The 16,136-nt window shown below is 56.3% G+C and overlaps 1 protein-coding gene across 2 annotated transcripts in view; it reads left to right on the top strand.

Annotated features, from left to right (window-relative positions):
- Positions 1-16,136, top strand: part of TBC1D22A (TBC1 domain family member 22A) — a 357,816-nt gene that overhangs the window by 239,035 nt on the left and 102,645 nt on the right. For both annotated transcript variants that reach the window (XM_076006907.1, XM_012756888.3), the window contains exon 11: positions 10,252-10,379. In XM_076006907.1, the coding sequence (XP_075863022.1) occupies positions 10,252-10,379 (128 nt within the window). The remainder of the gene's footprint in view (positions 1-10,251; positions 10,380-16,136) is intronic.

Raw genomic sequence — 16,136 nt, 5'->3', positions numbered from 1 at the left:
GTGGGGTCCTGGCTGGTTGGGGTGGGGTGGGGGGGGCAGGGGCCACATGCTGTAGTTCGTGGCACATGGTCAGTGGCCCCCGGAGCCTCAGACACCCCGGGAAGCCGCGCTGCCCCCTACATCCTCTCCTCGGTGATCGGGTTGGGGCCTCCTCGTTTGGACGTGGCCCTGTTTTGGAGGGTTGTGGATCAGCTCGTGAGCACATCTGTGAGTGAGAATTATTTAGTGCCTCATTATTTTAATTCCATGCAGTTCTAGAAGAACTTGTATTTTAGATTATGTTACTGTCAAAAAAAATATCTTAATATCTCTCTAGAGATGAAAAGATTGCATGATGTGGTGTCAGATAAACACTATTTTTTTACCGTCTGCCAGGAGGCTTCATTTTATCCTGAGCTCATGTTTACCGAGGTTCTGCTAGTGCGTGGTGGTGCCTCTGTGCCCCACAGCCCGGGAACGGATCTGGCGTGACCCCCTCCCGTCCTCTTGGGGTTGTGCTGGCCGCCACGTCAGCCCTGCCTTCTTGTGGACAGCTCACTGTGCCTTCTTACGCGCCTTCACCCCCACCATAACTATTGTGTAGAGGCAGTCGTGTGGCGTGGCCTTGGTGTTGACATCAGCCTTGGAGAACTTGCTATAAAGGAATGCATTTGGTGTTCGGCCTGTGCCTCGTTGTCTGTGTGGGTCTCGGCTTTTGGGGCCATTCAATGGCGGCAGGAGTATTTGGTTTGCACCTGGACTTGGTATCCCACAGTGCCGTCCTGGTGCAACCACCCAACGTTGGTATCAGACTCAAGCTGAGGGCTGAGTCCTCCTCAAGACTGCCCTCGCTTGAGACGCCAGGCCGGACACACTTGTGCCCAACTGGCTGTCAGTGTGGGGGTGTCCGTGGCTCCCGCAGGGTCTGGGGTTCTGTGGGATGGCGCAGAGGACTCAAGAGAGCTCTGTACTCGTGATGACAGCTCTGTTACAAGGGCACACAGGACGCGGGACCAGCCGCATGGAGGGAAGCAGAGGACACAATCTGGGGGGGGGTTCTGGGGGACGCAGAGCTTCTGTATCACCCCCCGTGGCATCAGTGTGTGTGACCTTCCTGCCACATCACGGTGTCACCAACCGGGGAGCGCCACCAGGCTCAGCGCCCGCAGTGCCTCTGCCTCGGCCTGATGACTGGATTGCTAGCCACGTGCAGAGCTCTATCTCCTCCAGCACCCCCCCCCGCCCCACCCTTTCCAGGGCTCTGGCCCTGCCTGGTCTTTGTGGTGGCCAGTCCCCATCTGGGTGCTCCGAGGGGCCACTGGGAGTTGTTTCATTAGCATAACAAAGCAGTCCCAGGATTTAGGGTCTCCTTCCCGGGAACCAGGGCCACAGGCCAGTCGGATCCTGTTGTACAAGAAACTTCAGATTTGGTGTATGGCTGTCCCTGGAACCATCGCAGCGTGGCTCATCTCAGCGTGTGGCGCTGCAGACGCGCCTCCAGGAGGCCAGCTTCCCGGCTCTCTCTGCCTCCTGCGCGCCCCAGGAAGGGCTGCCAGGCGCCTCCTCGGAGGGCCGGGTGTCCTGGCCTCTGCAGTCCCCTGTGGGATTAACTGGGATCCTGGCTCTTGGCACAGGAGTGGGGCCCGGGGGTTGGGATTTCTCTCTTTTTACGTCATCAGCACATTCCTGAAGTGGTGTTAGAATGTTCTAAACAAATCTCACTTCCAGTTGATTTCCATCATAATTTTGGAGGAAGCATGTTTTCTTGTCAAGACATGATCATTATTGAGATGCAGCAGCGTGTATTGTAAGGAGCAGGTTTCCTGCAGAAGCGTGCGCGCGCGCGCGCGCGCGTGTGTGTGTGTGTGTAGTAGGACGGCAGCTGCTGTTAATGGGGACGGCCGTGCACATGCATGGTCCGCAGCCCCGTCAGCCTCCAGTGTGGCCTGTGCCTCAGGAATGGCTCAGACGGCAGCCACCTTCAGTACCTGTCCTCTTGGCCTGTGGGCGTTTACTGTCAGCTCAGATCTTGCTGGAATCCCAGCCCTCCTCCCTCTGGCCAAAGACAGAGTGACGGAAGCCCTGTCCTAACACTCTCTGCTCCGTGAGTGATGGCGGCTGCTCTTCTCCGGGCCTGGCCCAGCCCTGGCCGGCAGCGCTGTCTCTCTTGCCTCTGTTTTTTTAGTAAGTCGCCATGTGTTTAATCATCTTTGACCCCGAGCCCCTCTGTCATTTGCTCACTGTGCTGTGATGGCTGAGGAGTCTGCAGGGACCCTACAGTGGACCCGCTGGTCCCAGGCCTCAGGGCAGAAGCGTCTGCTCCCGGCTGGTTCTCTGAGATGCTGAGGGGGGCTGGCCGGGCTGTGCGGCAGAGAGCGGGGTTTGTGGAAGTCGGGGCCCCCAGTGTGGACTCCCCGACGTGGCTCTGCTGCGTTCCCGCCTCAGTCCTGGTCCAGCCCCGAGTGCAGGCAGGAGGGGACTGACGCCCTGGACACGCCCACTGCGTGGCAGCCACCACGCCAGCAACTTCCCCCAGAGCGCTGTGAGGCTCTGGCACTCTTTCTATGTTCCATGGGAGGGCCTGGAGGCCTTGAGAGCTCAGAGAACTTTCCAGAAGCAGACGTGAGATTTGAATGCAGGCTCACCTGACTCTAAAACCCAAGGCCTTTCCACCGTCCACTGATGTCCAGCCCAAGGGAGAAAACCTGCCGGGGCCTCCTGGCTGCGGCCGCCCATTTCCTTGCCCTGTCCCCCTCCAGCCCAGGCCCTCTGTCCCCTGGGAGGCCCCTATGTGTGGCCACAGTGCAGCCCTGCTCCGTGCTCTGTCTGTAGCCATCAGCCCCTACCGCCTCCCCTCTCCTCCTGGAGCTTCAGGGCCTGCTGCTTCCTGCCCTCAGTCCCAGCTCCTCATCCTGCCCCCTGGGGTGCAGTGGGGGCCGCTGTCCTCTGGCTGGGGAGTGCGGCTGGCCCCTGCCTCTATCTGGGACCTGCCTTTTATTAGCTGTTTGTAGTTAGCATAACATAAACCAAATCCCGCAAGCGAGGAGGGTGGGGGGGCTCAGAACAGGAGGCTTCTTGGCTGCAGAGAGGCCCACGCTCACTGTCAGTGGCTCTTGCTTTTGTTCTTTTTTATCTTTTTAACTGATTAGAGAATTGAAATCTTCCCCCCAAATCAAAGCCTATTCATGCCTTTCCCAGCAAAAGCATGATGTATTCATGTCTGTTCTCAGCTTTGTGCAGGGGTTTGAAAGGTTTTCTTTGTCAGGTAGCTAAGTGTGAGCAATTATGCCTACTCTTTGGGCAAATAAATCCAAGTAGTGTCTGGTCCTGCATAAACAGTGTGTTTTTTTATGCTAAGTCAATGGGATACATGTTTTTTTCCTTTTTAGCATAAATCCTGGGACACAATGTGTTTGCATAATTTATTTTTATTTTTAATCAAGAAGACAAGATGTTTCAGCAGAATTTTCGGTCTGTAGATCTGCTGTTTAAAGTGCTGAGAAAAGTGTTCAACAAATATTGTGGTTGTTTCTCCTTCCTAATATGACAAGTCTCTTCCTGAGTCTTTACGACAATAACATCGCCCTACCCTGCCCTGCCCTGCCATGTAGGGCTTCAGGAAAAGAAATACCTTCAGCCTGAAATATGACAATAATTACATCTGCCTGCTCATTCATTGTATGTACACTCTTATTTCCAGTGAAATGGAAATTCTGAATTCAGAATTATTGCTAACCAAATTACCTTTATCAGTGAAAGAGCATCTGCTCACAATTACTTATAAAATAAGAAAAATGAATCTTTTTGGCGTATACATTTGCAGCTCTGATGTATATAAATTGAAAGTAATGCCTAGAGTTTAGCAGTCCATTTTTCACATGTTCAAAAGAGGAGGCAGCTTCGCCAGGACTTCATTCTGCACATTAGAGGTGGCCGGGAAGCCAGTGCTGGCCACTCTGTCACTCTTTGTCTCCTAGCCCAGAGTGGCCGTGGAGTCGGTGGAAGAGCCACCACCTCCTGTATGGAGGATGCTCTCCGGTTCCAGGAGAGATTTGCACTGGCCCCCGAACATGGCCGGTCAGCCTGGCTGTGTTGGGGTCACCCAGTGGAGCGCTTGCCATGAGGGACTTCATTAGGGCCACTGTGATCTCATGCCAAGGCCGACGTTACCAGCAGATGGACATGGACTCGCCTTTTTAGCTCCTTTCAGGACTTGAAGGTCCTGTGTTGGGCAGAAGAAAAGGCCGAGCACTCAGGACACTCGTATTCCAGCGGTCCCCAACCTTTTTGGCACCAGGACTGGTTTCATGGAAGACAGTTTTCCCACAGACCGAGGGTGGGGCGTGGTGTCGTGGGTAGGAGGGGCGTGGTGCTGAGCTCAGGCGGTGATACGTGGCCCGTTTCCTAACAGGCCACAGACCGATACTGGGCCATGGCCCGGTGGTTGGTGACCAGTCGTATGTGGTAGTTCTGCTGAAATAGACACCTTGGCACCTCGAGGCTGAATCTCCTGCCAGTTGCTGAGCTCCTGGGGGGGGGGTGCGGCCTTTGTTCCCCGCAGCTCCAATCTTAGGGCAGCCCTGGCGTGTGGGGGGCCCCTGGTAAATCTTCTCCAAGCGACTGATGCATGGGGAGCCCTCCATTCTGGGAGGGAGTTGCCTGTGTCCTTGTGGGGTCAATGCCACGTCCGGTTTTCTGGTCTTTCCTCGTGGCCAGGTGCTCTTGCTCTGCGGAGGGCGGCTGGCTGTGCTCAGAGTGCGGGTGCTCAGAGACACAAGGGTGGATCTGTGCCTGGATCCCGCGTGGGGAATTCCAGGGGCACCGAGGGGGCAGTCCTGGGTCGCATCTTGACTGCCACCTGCAGCGCACCTTGGGCAGCTTGCCTCTGCTGCCCCGCCTCCTAGGTGAGGGTCAGGGCTCCCCCAGGGTCAGGGCAGGAGGCACGTGGCCCCTTCGAGGGGCTGCTCATGGGAGTTTGGTGCAGCACGACCAGCATCTCGCCCTGGCTGCAGTGGGCTCCTTCTTGCCAAGACAGTGTCCCATGGGGAGGGGTTTGCCTGTGTCTGCGCCCTACTACCTTTTAGTCTCTGCAAGCGGGGCAGAAAGGGTTCATATTTACTCTAGTTAAGTCGCTATAATGACAGATGTTCCAGAAAGATGTGTTTTAATTTTTCAAATCTGTTTCTTGCCAGTTTGCTTTAGAAAAGGTGTCACCTGCCTCCCAGGCACATGTTGGCGTTGTTTGTTTTCCAACTTTGTAAAACGAGGACCTCATCCTCAGATAGGCTGCCGGGGCTCCGGGCGGAGCGGATCAGGCCGTAGGGACGTGGCTCTGCTGCTGCAGTTGTGTGGCGCTCGCTCTCCCCGTGTCACCCCACGGGGGTCTCCTCTGAGAGAGGCGGCTCCGGGCGCGGACTGCGCACTTAGCACACATGTGCCCTGCGCTCATCAGATGCCACAGGCCGTGGCCGGGCTTGGTGCCACTCTCTGGGCCCAGACAAGGTCCCTGTCCTTGGGGAAGTCAGTGTCTGTCAGGGAGTGCCCCGTGCCGGGCCCAGGGCCTGGTCCGGCGAGTGCTTAGTTCATGGCCCTTGTTGCAGACTGAGCTTAGTGGTCCTCAGCTGAGGACACCCGTGAGAGCATGCGGGGTGGGGGCAGAGACGTGGGTGCGGAAGGCCGAGGGTTCTGTAACCCTGGTAAAAACTCTCTCGAGCCCACACTTGTGACACTGGCAGTCGGCACATCTGTCATCTGTCCTGATTGTTAGCATGCGGCTGCCCACTGCTGCCTTGGCGCCGGTGGGCTCTGCCATGGCAGCGCTGGATGGGCAGGGACGGGCACTTTGACCAAGTGTCTCAGAGGCCCCAGGCCAACTGCCGCAGTGCTTGTCTCTGTCTCAAAGCTGTGCTGAGTGCTCACCGCCGCCCGGATGTGCACATGGCCCTGCCGCCTGGGAGTGACCCGGTGTTCCCTGCGGGGCCAGGTACCTGCCCTGCCTTCCTCGGGCACACTTCTTCTTTGGAGCTGTCACAGTTGTTCCGGCCTGCTGTCCCCTGGCAGCCAACTGCATATTCATGGAAGCTCATTCCTCCTCTTTTTTGTGCAAAAGAGGCTTGTTCAGTAAATTTAGTCATTTTCTAAACTGCTGGATTTCAAGTGTTCGTCAGATTTGAATTTCATGTTGATCAGAGCACCCCGTGGCAGTGGCTGGGCGGGGCACAGGCTGGCCATCATCTTGTGGACTTCTGCCCTCCTGGGGAGCGGGCAGAGGTCAGGTCTGGGCAGGGGAACCACCTCAGGACCCTTGGAATGTCCACCAGTTTAGTTTTGTAGTAGCAGGTAATTTCAGGTTAGAGACAGTTCTACAAATTCTTTAAAAAGAACACACTGTCTGAGTACATTGCTGGGAAAACCCCTCAGTAGCACCATGTCAAGAAACGGAAGTGCAGAAGGAGGGACTGGCAAACTGGGGGTTTATTCAGTTTTTCAGTTCCATGTTTGCTTACTGCATTAAGTCACTCACTCATTCATTCATTTGTTCATTCATCTGACAGGCACTTCCTAGGCACCTTGCGTACCAGGGGCTGGAGACACAGGTGATGCAGACGTGGCACTTGCCCCTGACCAGCTCTCATCCCAGGGCTGGGCATGGACGCTAAGCAGTTGTGCGTGCTCCACAGTAGTGGTGCTTCAGTGGAAGTGTTTGTAGCAGCAAGACGAGGGACGGCTGGGGCGCGGGGTGCTTGCGGAAGCTGTCTGGGTGTCTGGACGCGTGAGTAACGATGCACCGGCAGGGCTGGGGGCCCGGGAGTGAAGGCTGAGCAGAGAGGCGGCGGCTCTGCTGCTGCTCTTGGGCACCCGGCTGCGTTCTGTGGGCCAGTGTTTCTCACACTGCGGGCCGTGGATGGAGCTGTGTGGTGATGAAACCCCTCATGGTAGGAAGTGCCGCCGAGCTGAAAGGCCGGGGACACAGAGGGTATCCCCTCTTTAGTCTCTGGTCCTTCTGAGCATGCGCTGTGTGAGTGACAGCCACCGAGGCTAGGGGGGCCTGCGAGAGGCTCCACAGGGTTCACGTGGTTTGCTCGCTGCTCTGCCCACCATCAGAGCAGGTGGGGGCTGTTTCTTGGTAGTCAAATTATTTTATGTTAAAAATAAATGTATTTAATCAAGCCTAAGTTGATGAGAAGGAAGCTATTAAGTAAATGACATGCTGGCACTGCGTCTGCTCACACATGCGGCCCTTCCCTTGGTGTGGAGCTCCCGGAGTGGGGACGTCCTGTGCAGGTGCCTGGGCTCCCTCTCCCTGTCCCTGCCAGCCCACGTGAGGCTGCATCCCCGTGTGGTCACCCGAGAGGAGTTCCCGGCGCCGGGGCCTGACTGGCATGGAAGGATCTTCTGGAGGAACTTTTCAGTCCCAAGATTTTTGCCAAGATTCTCATCGAGAAAGTCAAGATGAGAGTCTGTGTTTTAACAGCTGTGGAGACGAGGAGGGAGAGGAGGCGGAGGAGGAAGATGATGACGGTGATGATAATGAGGAGGGTGATGATGATGATGGTGATGAGGAGGAAGAAGAAGATGAGGAAGATGATGGTGATGATGAGGAAGATAAGGATGAGGAAGAGGAGAGTGAAGAGTGGGAAGATGATAAGGAGAAAGAAGAAGAGGATAAAGGTGATGGTGATGAGGAGGAGAATGATAATGAGGAAGATGAGGAAGAGGAGGAACATGATCAAGATTATGATAGAGGGAAGAGGAGGAGGATAGTGATAATGAGGACGGAGCAGGAGGAGAAAGAGTAGGGGGAAGATGATAAAGATGATGGTGATGAGGGAGTAGAGGCAGAGGATGGTGATGAAGATTACGATGGGGATGAAGATGAGGACGCGCAGCCCAGCCTGTGGGGAGCTGTGAGGTCACTGCCAAGCCCCGCTGCGCTGGCGTCAGGCCAGGTGTCTCTGCGCCGCAGCGTCTCTGGCTCCGAGGCGGGGAGATGGCCCCGGCCTCGTGCTGGGCGCTCCGGGCCGTGGAGCTCGGAGGGGCCCGGCTCGAAGATGAGATTTCATTGCACTCTGAGGTTTTACCCTAGAAACTGATGATGACAATTGACTTGATGTCATAGTACATATTTGGTTGGGTTTTAATATAAAAATGAGATTTTTCATAACTCAGGGCCGTCTGTCCTTACTGCCCTCACTGCCCTCACGTGGCCCAGCTTGCTCCCGTGACTCACACCAAGCACCAGCGTTTCCTGCCACTTTCTCACCAGGACGCTCTACCGAGGACGCTTTCTCGGGCAGGTGGGGCAGATGGCATGTGCTGGCGTGGGAATGTGGACGTCTGCGGGGCGTGCGTGGGTGTGTGCCAGAGCTCCTCACCGCACAGAAAGGAGCACCGCCTCTGTGCTGGCTGAGTCCCTGGGGCGGGCGGGCGCCGGCAGGAGGAGCCCCGGTAGGCTGCTCCGCCGCCCAGACCCTCCATCCTGACTGCCTCCTGGGGCCGGCCTCCGCCAGGCCCAGAGCCCTCTGTCCCCAAGTTTGTTCCTGTGGAGGCAGCACGAGGGGGCAGCTGTGTGGGGGCTGCTGGGGTCCCAGCTGCTGCCTGGTCTGGGAAGCCCGCTGGGGAGTTTCCTGGGGGCCTCGGCAAGGCAGCCCCGCCTCCCTGGCGCCTTGTCTCAGGATGCCCAGGGAGCTCGGCCCGGGTCGGCGCTTATGCACTGTCTTGTCATAGCTGAGCTTATGGTGCCGCGTCTCCTCCACAGCATGCACCAGGGCCTGTCCTCCACCTGCCCGCACACCGGGCCCCGCAGGAATCCTGCCTCGCGTGTTCGTTCTGCTCAGCTGAGGACAGTGGTCTGGGAAGGAGGGCCACAGTGAGGGCAGGGACAGTTGAGGGACCGACTCCCTTCACAGCAGGGCCCAGCATGGGGACCAGAGCCAGCCCAGCAACGCCTCCTGTCTCTGGCAGAGCGGCTCCCAGTCTCACAGCCTGCAGCCAGCCAGACTCTTCTGTGCAGCACGACGCCCCTCCCATCCCGCTGTTGGCTTGTTTCTGCAACGTTGCAAATTAGGGGCTTTCAGCCAGTGAGCACAACACTAGCTTCTCTCTTACATTTGTTTACGTGCCAGTCCTCGAACTTTCTTTGGAAGAATGGAGAACCCATGAAGTTTCTTCAGGGTCAATTATCAGGGTGGGGCGGGGCAGGTGAGTGGAGAGGAGGTACCTGGGGAAGTGGAGCGAGGGAAGAGGTGTGTGGCAGGAGGGCTCCCAGCAAGCCTCAGGTGGGCCCTGAATAAAAACACCTAGTTCATAATCTGGAGCAATTAGGTGATAATTACTTGTTCTATAAAGTGGTTCCCAACCTTCCCAGGCCCTTCAGAGTGGAACCCCAGTGGGCGAATGGGCAAATGCCAGACAATAGGAAGGTATTCACCAGGATTGCCAGAATTTTTGCCTCCTGGGGTGAGGGGTTCAGAAGCTTGTAGACCTTGGAGCTTCTTAGAGCACAACGCCTGTCTCCGCAGGTGCTACCTGCTCAGAGCAACACCTGTCTCTGCAGGTGGTAACAGCTCCACAGAGGGCTGGGAGGCAGGATTGCAGGATCTAAAGCCAAGACTGTTGACTTTTTGCCCACTGTTGCTTCACAAGAAGGCAAGAGCATGTGGCTTATGCTTTGGGGAATGACACTCAGTAACACCTGGCCTCTTCAGATGTCCCAAACCTGGAATTCAGAGGCCACCTGGCTCGTGGCCTGGGGACATGTCTCACTTGCCCACTCAGCAGTTGGGTGCAGGTGGAACATTTTCCCTGGGTGGGGCTGAGTCAGTCTTGGCCAGCAGGCGAGCTCATCCTCTCTCTAAGCCCCTCTCAGGACCCCAGCCTGGGCCTGCGGACCTGCCCTGGGGCAGGGGAAGGAGTGCGCGTCTGTGGAGCCACTGGGGGATGGCGTTGCTCTGGGCTCCCCACACCCCGCGTGCTCTCCGTGAGACAGGAGCAGCCCCACTTGTCTCGGGGGCCTGTGGGCTGTGAGGCCCCAAATGTGGAGGCACGGAGCACTGGGAGCTGTTGTGGCTGTTACAGTCCTCACCAAACAGGATCATTTGCTTGTCTTAAAGAACAGTCAACTGTAAAGTTCTCCACTAATAGGATTGATTCTTAGGGCGTTAGGGATGTGCTGTCAGCGTGGGGTTCTGCAGCGGGCACAGAGGACCTGGCTGCCGGGGGCCTCCAGAGGGCTGCGCTGATGGCCTCGGGGCCTGTGTTTGTTTTGTGCAGAGCAAGTCCATCGGCACCTGGACCAGCACGAGGTGAGATACCTGCAGTTTGCCTTCCGCTGGATGAACAACCTGCTGATGCGGGAGCTGCCCCTCCGCTGCACCATCCGCCTGTGGGACACCTACCAGGTGAGCTCTCCCTCGCGGAGCCGGCAGCTGGGGCCGCGTCCTGTCGTGCTCTGCCCTGGGTCTGGGCGCTGCGTTTGATTTTGCCTTCAGAGCATCTTCTCAACTGAAACATGGTCTTTCAGAAGTACATTTCTGGCATTCTTGTCATCTGACTAGATGTAAAACAGGGAAAAGAGCTTTGTGTTGTCATATTTGTAGCTGAATTCCATTCCGACAGTGTCCCCATTGCTGGCTGGCAATTTGCATCTTGAGCAGTGTCCCGGGAGCGTGGTGAGTAATGCTTGCAACTGCCGTGAGCTTGAGCTGCTTCTGCCAGAAACATTCACGCCCAGGACTCACACATTGTCTATGTTTTGAGTTACTTATAATAAAGATTTTTTTAAAAAATCACAGATAGATTCAGTGCAATAGGAAATTCTCTACTCTCCACCTATTTTGATGGAATTCATTGCTTGAGGAGATTGAGTTTTCTGGAACAAGCCACCTCTGTTCCCTTGAGTGTCCCATTACTTATTCTAGCACCTTTTCATTTTGTTCGAGATGTTTGCTGAAGCTGAGGCCATGCAGTGGGGTTTAGTGCCGGCCTTTCATCATCAGTTGCAAATAGCAGGCACCATTATGTGGGATTAGGATGAAATCCCTACAGAGTGCGGAAGACAGAGGCATACGGCTGGTTTTCATCCTTGCGCCCAAGAGGCAGGTTTTTACCGCAGTGATCGCGGCCCTTCCTGGGCTGCACGCGGGGCTCTGGGAAGCGGGTGGCAGCCTTTGGAGATCGGTGCTGGGGTTGGGGAGCTCCGAGGCAGCGGGCCTCGCCCTGAGACAGCGCAGGGCCAGGCACTGGATTGGGCCCCTGGACGTCCGTGGAAGGCCTGGGGACCTCTAGGGAGGGCCTGGGCGTCTCTGTGGTCAGCCCCTCCCCGCAGTGCAGTTGCTCGGCTGCATTCTTCCCAGAGGACAGCGTGCCTGCTGGGCCTCCACGCCCACAGGTCTCTTATTCTGAGCTTGTTTTCGTATGAATCATGTAGAACAATAACCCACAGCTGTGTTTCTGAGGCTGGCTGCTGGTCAGTGTGCCCCACAGTGGGTGTGGGTGTTCTGTGGCTCTGATGGCCTGGGTTTTGACTTTTCTTTTTTTTGAAGCTTGTACAGTCTAATGATGCTCACTACAGAAATTATTACAAGTCAGTAGATTGTCGTTCAAACCTCCACTTTGGTTTAGCTTTTCTGGGTACGTGGCAGCTCCAGCATCTCTGGGCAGCACCACGTGGGGACGTAAAGCCTCACCGTGGGCTGCTTGGGTAAAGGAGCCGTCAGTCTGGGGCTGCGCGCGCTCTCCGTAGTGTCACAGGAAACAAAACTTAATGTCCCGTAAACTGTGAACACTCTCCATTTTTGTGATTGGTTAGGCTTTCAAGACCCAGGCCCCCCTCATTAAACACGGAGTTCCTTGTAATACTGTCCCCATTACGAATAAATTAAGTATTAAGTCAGTCGCATTTTGAGGAGCCAGGAATGGATCAGCTCGCCCTTGGTTCTGCACCAGCACCCCACAACTCCTAATAGGCATTAAAACTTTAAGTACAATCGTGGCATCTTTATCGAGTTAATTTTCCTGAAATTAAATTTTGTCATGAATTGACTCATTTGTACCATGGGCTCATTCTTGAACTGACAGTATCCTGGTTATAAACCTTTTCATATCTTAAAATGTGGGGGTATTTCTATTTTACAGGGCCAAGTAACCATGAAATTGTATTGCATCTTTTGGCAATGAAAATACATAGTAATCATAGGAAAGCAATCGGGTGATTACTCTCCCCTAAACTGGGGTGTTCATTAGCTGGGCCATTACAGGTTTCAGTAACTCTTACCCCTGACAAGGTAGCTTGAAATCCTCTTGGGACATGTGTCAACAAAAGGTTATTAATAAGCACCTGCCCTGGCGCAGGCCATGAACTTAGGTGGTGGTGCCAAAGTGCATGGGGTGCATTGTCACAAGCATGGCAGGCCGCGCCGAGGGGTCGCCCAGAGAGAAGAGACGTCCCTGCTCCCCAGATGCATACCGTGCTCCATGGTGGACGTGGTCGTGGGTATGGGGCGGCCATGGGTGGGTGGGGCAGTCCCAGCTCCCAGAATACCCTCAGCCCATGGTAGCCTGTTCCAGGGGCCTCCATGAAACACAGCGCCAGCTTTGCCTTTGCCCTGTAGAAAGGACACGTCCCACCTCCGTGACCAGACTAGACCCCATACTCGCGTCTTCACTACCTTGAGTGAGAGAGAAACCTTTGAGCTTGTTAGCTTTTTTGTTGATGTGCAGCTGGAGGGTTGAATTAATCTGTTCTTAAATTCGTTATCGTCAGTGATTCAGCTGGGCTCTCTTGTTGTATTTATTTTTTCTTGTCCTCACTGCCCGATCCAAAGGCCTGTTCTCTAATGTGTTGGTCATATGTCCTTATGTGTAGGACGTGTATCCCAAAGTAGGCACGTGTTTTAATGTGGCTGGATAAGAGCAGTGCGAAGTCAACAGGGAGGTGATCAAGTGGGTGCTTCAGGCTCACAGCTGTGGCCCGTGCTGTGCTTCGGATGGTGGCGTGGTGGGCTGAGCTTGCTCCTGGGTCTGAGAATGCAGCACCTGGCCCGGGATGGACATGGCTGCCCTGCACTGGTGACGGGCTTGGGGCAGCGAGGGCAGCCTCAGTGAGGGGTCCCTCAGGCGCCCGTGTCTCGGCTCCTCCTTGGCCCTCACCGTGGCCCCAGCTCCTGGGTGCTGTCTCAGAGCTGCTCCTTCTGCCACGCATAGGGTGGGCACGCTGGAAGGAGGGCAACTGCAGGCTTTCCTGACGCTGTGGCTGTCTGGGCTCCAGGTGAGCAGAGTCTCCTTCTCTGAGAGCTGCTGCTTGTCACGGCCAGAGGCGTGTCCGAGGGCAGGAATGCCCCAGCAGCCCCTCAGCCTCCAGACCGGGGTGCCTTCTCTGCTGTGTCCCAGCACCACACTTGTGCCTTCGTTGTCTCATCTCAGGCCAGGCAGCAGCCACCAGGGCATGTGTCCCTGGAAGCAGACGTGACCATCAATGTCCTGCCAAAGAGAATAAGTGAAGAGGATAAAAGATTCTGTTGTGGTGAGAGTGTCTCCCTCCCTGAGGGAGGTGACGATCACGAACATGCCACAGCTGGGTTGGTGCCAACGATGGGCAGAGGAGCGGATATTGATTGACATGTGTCCTTTTCTCTTGCTTTTTAGTTAATTCAGAAATAACCCTGTTGTTTTAAAGGCCAGGATTGGGAGGGGAAAGCGTCAAGGCTCCCCCTTTAGCTGCCCTGAGAGGCGGTCCAGGGAGGCCTGGCCAGGAGGAGGGGCCTTGGACAGCTCCAGAGGGAGGCGCGTGGCTGAGGCGATGCCTCTCTTGGTCTCTGGTCAGCAGCTTCGTTCCTTCCTTGATGCAAATATGTATTCCAGAAATATGTGTTGAGTGCCTGCCATGCACCAGCACTGTGCTAGGATTGCAGGAACACAGGGAATTAGGGAAGTCCCTGTCCTCAGGGCACTCACCGTCTCCTGGAAGAGATGATGAACACCTAACAGAATGAACCTGTGACAAACATGCTCAGTGGTAGGTACCCAGGAAGCAAGGAGTTGCTTCTCAGCAGACAATGAGAGGAAAATGGTATTTTAAAATTGGTACACAGGATGGATGGGAGCGGGAAGCGTCTGGAATCGAGGAGTGCGGCAGCAGCTGCTCTTGCAGTCCTGGTGCAGAAGGACTGAGGCGTGGGGTGTGGGGGTGTGCACACGTGGGCTGCGTTCAGGGAACGGTGCTGGGAGCTGCGTGTGCGGCAGGGATTGGGGGCAGCCCCTTCGTGGACCTCTGATCTGGGACCTGAGTGAAGGGAAGCGGGGGCCAGGTGACCATCCAGGGAGAGAAAGGCCCGGGTCGAGGGAGCAGTAACGTTTTTACCTGTAGGGCTCTCCTCATCTAGGAATGATTCCCCGGATTAGCGGTCACCATCGGTGTGAACCCACCTGTCACTTCACACAGGTACGGCAGGTCTCACGCAGAGGCAATTACAGACGTGCACGTACACACGGGTCGGTAATCATGCATGTGCTTCCTTGCTGGCAGCTGAGGGGGCCTAGAAGCATGACCCAGCAGTGAGGCCCACCCAGCACCCAGGCCCTGGCTCCTGACCCCAGTTTGCCAGTGAAGGGCGCCCAGGCCTGCGGGGAGGGGCTGATCCAGGGCCAGGCCAGGGAATGTGCAGGACCAGCCTGGAGCATCTCGTGGGGCCGGAAAGTCAGGCAATGTCAGGTCACCCACAGCGCTGGGTGTCACAGGGACCCCACGGCCAAAGCTGCAAGCACTGAGCAACAAAACAAATACAGCAATAGTGTATTACACCCAAAGTATACAGTAAGCATCCATAAACCCATGCTTCTGGGAGTGGGAGAGGAGACACAGCTGTCATGTGGAAGATTCCACGTGATTTCCGCAGACACCCCCTTGAGGAGGTGGCAGAACTCCCCGCCCCGCACAGGCGGCCTGGGCGTGGGGACTCTGTCCCGAGACGACCGTGTGCAAAGAAGGAAGCAGCAACTTCACGGCGGGGACCCGGGCGGCACCCACAGTCTGGAGGCAGGTGGACAGAGGTGCCCTCACGAGGGGTGATGGGAGGACGCCTCACCTCTGTGTCCCTCCCACGCCCCCACCCGCTCCAACCGTGAGCCACACAGCAGACCTACAGTTATTTTCTGCGGCACACCTGACCAGTGCTCCGCAAAATGGTCAAGTCATCAAAAACAAAGACAGTTTGAGAAACTGTCGCAGCTCAGAGGAATCTGAGACGTGGTGGCTGAACATGACGTGGTATCCTGGGTGGGGTCCTGGGACCAAAAAGCGACAGGGAAAAACGGGAAACCGGAATAAAGCAGAGGCCGTAGTCAACACCAGCGTGCCCGTGTTAGGGCGTTGGCTGTGACGACCGTGCCAGGCGCTGAGAAGTGAGCAGTCGAGGCCCCTCCCTCCACGGGCCGTTGTGGGCTGGGTGAGCTCGGCAGGAGAGCAGCTGGGCTGCCCTTTCCGGGGGCTCTGCACTCAGGCGCGTCCTGGGATGGCACATCCTCCTGGTGGGATCCCTGGGCGCAGAGGGGTCTGACTGCCGGCCACAGTCCCTCCCTGTGCCCTCTGGTGCACTTTGCCTCTGTAGTCTGGGTGGGCACAGGCTCCTGCAGGGCCACAGCCCCCAGATTCCCTCACTGGGCAGGTCCTGGGACACAGACGTTGTCTTTTTGTCTGTGCACGGCCCCCTCTCAAGATCTCGGGGTGGATGGACCTTGCACACTGTGGGGTTCTGTGCACAGGGGCCTCTGTAGCAGCAGCTCTTGCCCCTGGGACACAAGCAAGCCCATGTGCTCTCTGGGGCACCCAGCAGGGGCAGACACAGGAGCCCCCCAAGTGTCCACAGCTCTGCTTGCCTGTCATTGGCTGTTCTTAGCTGATGTCTGCTGGAGGGGACCTCCCCTGGGGGCAGGCATCCTAAACTCAAAACAGGACAAGGCCCACCCCTTAGGGAGCGAGCATCGTCGAGCAGCCGCCACAGCTGGCGGGTGCTGCAAGGAGGCAGGTGCCGAGAGACGACAGGAAGCTCTGGAACCACCCCGCTGCTGCAGTGGGTTTGGAGCATGTTCGGGCGACGACTCTAAGAGATTTCAGCTGTGGTGTGTGATGGGAGTTAATTAGATGGGAGAGGAAGGGGGAG

This window comes from Microcebus murinus, chromosome 10 (assembly GCF_040939455.1).
Source record: "Microcebus murinus isolate Inina chromosome 10, M.murinus_Inina_mat1.0, whole genome shotgun sequence".
Classification (NCBI taxonomy): domain Eukaryota; kingdom Metazoa; phylum Chordata; class Mammalia; order Primates; family Cheirogaleidae; genus Microcebus; species Microcebus murinus.
Note: the sequence above shows the minus strand (reverse complement) of the source record. Positions and strands in the feature narration are given on the sequence as shown.